Genomic DNA, 3,395 nt, shown 5'->3' with positions numbered 1-3,395 from the left:
GGTTGCTGTGAGCTGTGATACCACTGCACTCTGCCCAGGGCGACAGCTTGAGGCTCTGTCTCAAAAAAATAAATTAATTAAAATTTTAAAAAGGCTTGACTTTGGAATAGAATCCCAGCTCTGTCACTTGCTGCGCAATCTGGCAAATTTCTTCACCTCTCTGTGCCTCAGTTACTTTATTTTAAAAAGGAATAATAGTATCACCCACTTTCCAGGGCTGTGAAAACTCAATGGAGTAAGTCAATAAATGAATGGAAGGGGAAATGCAAGACGTCGGTTTCCTCTCTCCTATGTCTCAAGAAACTCTCAAACCAAACTTCCCACTCTCTGCGCGCGCTCTCGCTCGCCTCCATTTCTCACGCCCTACTGCAAGCAAAGCCTGGCAGACAGCCACGGACCGGGCAGGGAACTGAGGCAGGTTGTCAGACTGGCGGCAGTAGAGGGAGACCGCTTCAGACTGAGAACGCGGGTGGAGGAACGATCGTGGCGGAAGTGGGGCCCGGGTCAAGCAATAGGAGGGGTTCCCAGCCAGGCCTCTGCACGGTGGAGAAAGGTGGAGCCCTCGGACGTCCCGCCCATCACCCTTGCCCGCAGGGGCGGGCCTTAAAATACCCCGCCCACCTCGCTCCTCGGCAGATACCGCATTAAGACCCGCTGAGCCTCGGGAGGCCCCGCCTAGCCTTGCGCGGCGCCCGCTCGGCTCCTGCAGGAGGAGAAGAAGGAGCGCGCAGCTGGGCCCGCACTGCGGCGCGAGCCGGCAGCAGAACCCTGGAGCGCGGCCTGTCTCCAGCCACCGAGCCGGCGTCGCACAGGCAGAAGGGCCGCAGCCACAGTCACAGCCACATCCACAACCCGGATTCCGCTTCACATCCCGCCATGCCTTCCGCAGTCTTCGCCTGAGGCGCGGCCGCCAGCGCGCGGGCGGGCCTCGGGGCCGGCGGGGCCATGCGCGCGCTGCCCTGACGATGCCGCCCGCCGCGCCCGCCCGCCTGGCGCTGGCCCTGGGCCTGGGCCTGTGGCTCGGGGCGCTGGCGGGGTGCTCCGGGCGCGGCTGCGGGCCGTGCGCTCCCCCCTGCCTGTGCAGCCCGGCGCCCGGCGCCGCCTGCCGCGTCAACTGCTCTGGCCGCGGGCTGCGGACGCTCGGGCCCGCGCTGCGCATCCCCGCTGACGCCACCGCGCTGTGAGTAGCCGGGCCAGCCGCCGGGACACGGGCGGGGCGGTTGCCATGGCGCCGAGCGGCTCTGGCCTGACCAGTGCGGCGAGTCCGTGCGGGGACTGTGGGGCGACGGGCAGCCCTGGGGCTCCAGGACACTGGAGTGAAGGCCGCACTGGGCAGGCGGCCGGCATGGCGGGCTCGCGGGGCGTGGGCGCGCTACCCTGCCTTGGGAAGGGAAGATGGAACGTGGGCCAGGCCGCTCCCAGGGCGAGGTTCCAGCGCGGGGATGTCGGCCCAACTAAATAAGGAAAACCTGGAGCGGCTGTCGTCGCGGCCCAGAGGGAAGCGGAAAAGTCCTGGTTTTGGTGAAAATAAACATGCCACCCGGTGGGGTTCCGCGAGCCTGCAACAACGTGCGGGGGCGGGGTTAGGAGGTCGCAGGGAGTAGCAAAGACAAACACGCTCTAATTACAGACTAATTAGGATGCTGCCCTGGCTGGGGCATTCCCTGGGAGCTGGAAATCGCTGTCTGGCCAGCAGGGAAGGCTTCCTGGAGGAGGTGTCTGGAGGAGGATTTGATGGATGTGTAAGAATAGTGCTGGTACTTAAGGGACAAGGACGTAGGTCTAGAGGAGAGGAGGGAATGATGTGAGCAAAGGCCTGGAGGCTGAATTCAGCATGTGTGGCAGGGGCAGGACAGGATGGGAGGTGGGCTGTCAGGGGGGTTGGGGTCATGAGGATGTCTCAGGTGCCATGCTCTTGAGTTCCAGAGCTGTCCTGAAGACAAGGTGGGATGATTGCCATGGAGGGGTTTTAAAACATCAGTCAGGCTTGCTTTGTGGGAATAAAAACAACAGGCAGCCTTTATTGAGAGGTTGCCTCCAGGCTGGCCTATGCCAGGCCCTTGTTGTAGATTGTCACACTTGCCTTTTCCCTAATCCTCTGAGGCATAGGTAGAGTCATAGATAAGGTAACTGAAGCTTGGAGAGGTGGCATGATTTGTTTAGCTGTCACAGCTGCGATGCAGCAGGACAGGGTTTTGGACCTGTGAAGTGCCCTAGACCCAGGGTTAGATTGACAAGGGCACAGGGGACTAAGATTTGCAGTCATCTCCAGGGGTAGGGGGCATCACAGGGCATGTTGATCCAAGGCTCCTAAGCCAAGATCCCATCTCAAACTGGCCACGTGCGGGTGTGTCTGGGGAAGCCGTTAACATCCTCAGGCCTATTAAACCTGAGTGTGGGCCTCAACATTTGTTTTTATAATGTTCCTGGGTGACTCTCATTGAGCCACCTTTAATTAGGGGAGTCCTGTGTCTGGGGCTGGATAGTCTTGAGGGTTGGAGAAGAACACTTTATTCAGGAGCAGCTGGGAGTTGTGGGTGCTGTAGATACCACATTGGACTTGTCATAGTATTCCTTGACCAGTGAAGCTGAAGCATTTGTGGCATGGTTGTTTCTGTGGAGATGGCCCCCTGGCATGATGGCAGTGCCCACAGAATTGTATCAAACCTACACATCCCATTATTTTTCTGTGCTATGGATGTGGGTACCTCTGTCTCTGCTGGGTTGGATGCTCTGGGGGTCAGGCCTAGCTTGTGCCAGTTGTCTCTGCATCCTCAGTTCCTGACCCCATCCATCCATTGTCCTAGCTTTTCAGGAGCTGTCCAGGAAATAAAGGCTCCTGGCAGGTTGGCTAGGGTTCTGTGATGAGGCTCAAGCACCTTGCTGTGGTCCTGGGATTTAGAGGAGGGTGTTCCTGGGACCTGGTGGTCTGTTGCAGCTGGCAGGATTCCCGGAGTGGCTGGCCCCTGTTATTGTGCATTAGGATATCAGGGTCACTTCATGTGAACAGGTGGTGAGCGATAAAGGAGACTCCATGCTCTTCTGTACAGCCCCAGAGCTGTCTATCTCTTGGAGATTTTCAGAGGATGAGGGGAGAAACCATGGGAAACTGGAGCCTTGGGGGGCAGGTGGTAAGGCCCCTGCTGGTCCCCCCAGGCCACCATCTGTGGTTTGGGCTGCCTGGCCATTCTGCTGTCAATTCTTTTTATTTTGAGACAGAATTTCAGTGTGTCACCCTCAGTAGAGTGCTGTGGCGTCACAGCTCACAGCAACCTCAAACTCTTGGGCTTAAGCGATTCTCTTGCCTCAGCCTCTCAAGTAGCTGGGACTACAGGCGCCTGCCACAGTGCCTGACTAGTTTTTGGTTGTAGTTGTCATTGTTGTTTGGCAAGCCT

At 58.4% G+C, this 3,395-nt stretch overlaps 1 protein-coding gene across 1 annotated transcript in view; it reads left to right on the top strand.

Moving 5' to 3' along the window:
• Positions 1-965: 965 nt before the first annotated feature.
• The window catches only part of PKD1 (polycystin 1, transient receptor potential channel interacting), a 53,875-nt gene continuing 51,445 nt past the window's right edge, over positions 966-3,395 (top strand). Inside the window, exon 1 of the mRNA XM_023513737.1 lies at positions 966-1,180. Coding sequence (XP_023369505.1) covers positions 966-1,180 — 215 coding nt within the window. The remainder of the gene's footprint in view (positions 1,181-3,395) is intronic.

Source organism: Otolemur garnettii, unplaced genomic scaffold (genome assembly GCF_000181295.1).
Source record: "Otolemur garnettii isolate 467f Iridium unplaced genomic scaffold, OtoGar3 scaffold00044, whole genome shotgun sequence".
Taxonomy (NCBI): domain Eukaryota; kingdom Metazoa; phylum Chordata; class Mammalia; order Primates; family Galagidae; genus Otolemur; species Otolemur garnettii.
The sequence above is the reverse complement of the archived record's forward strand: the minus strand, read 5'-3'. Positions and strand labels throughout refer to the sequence as shown.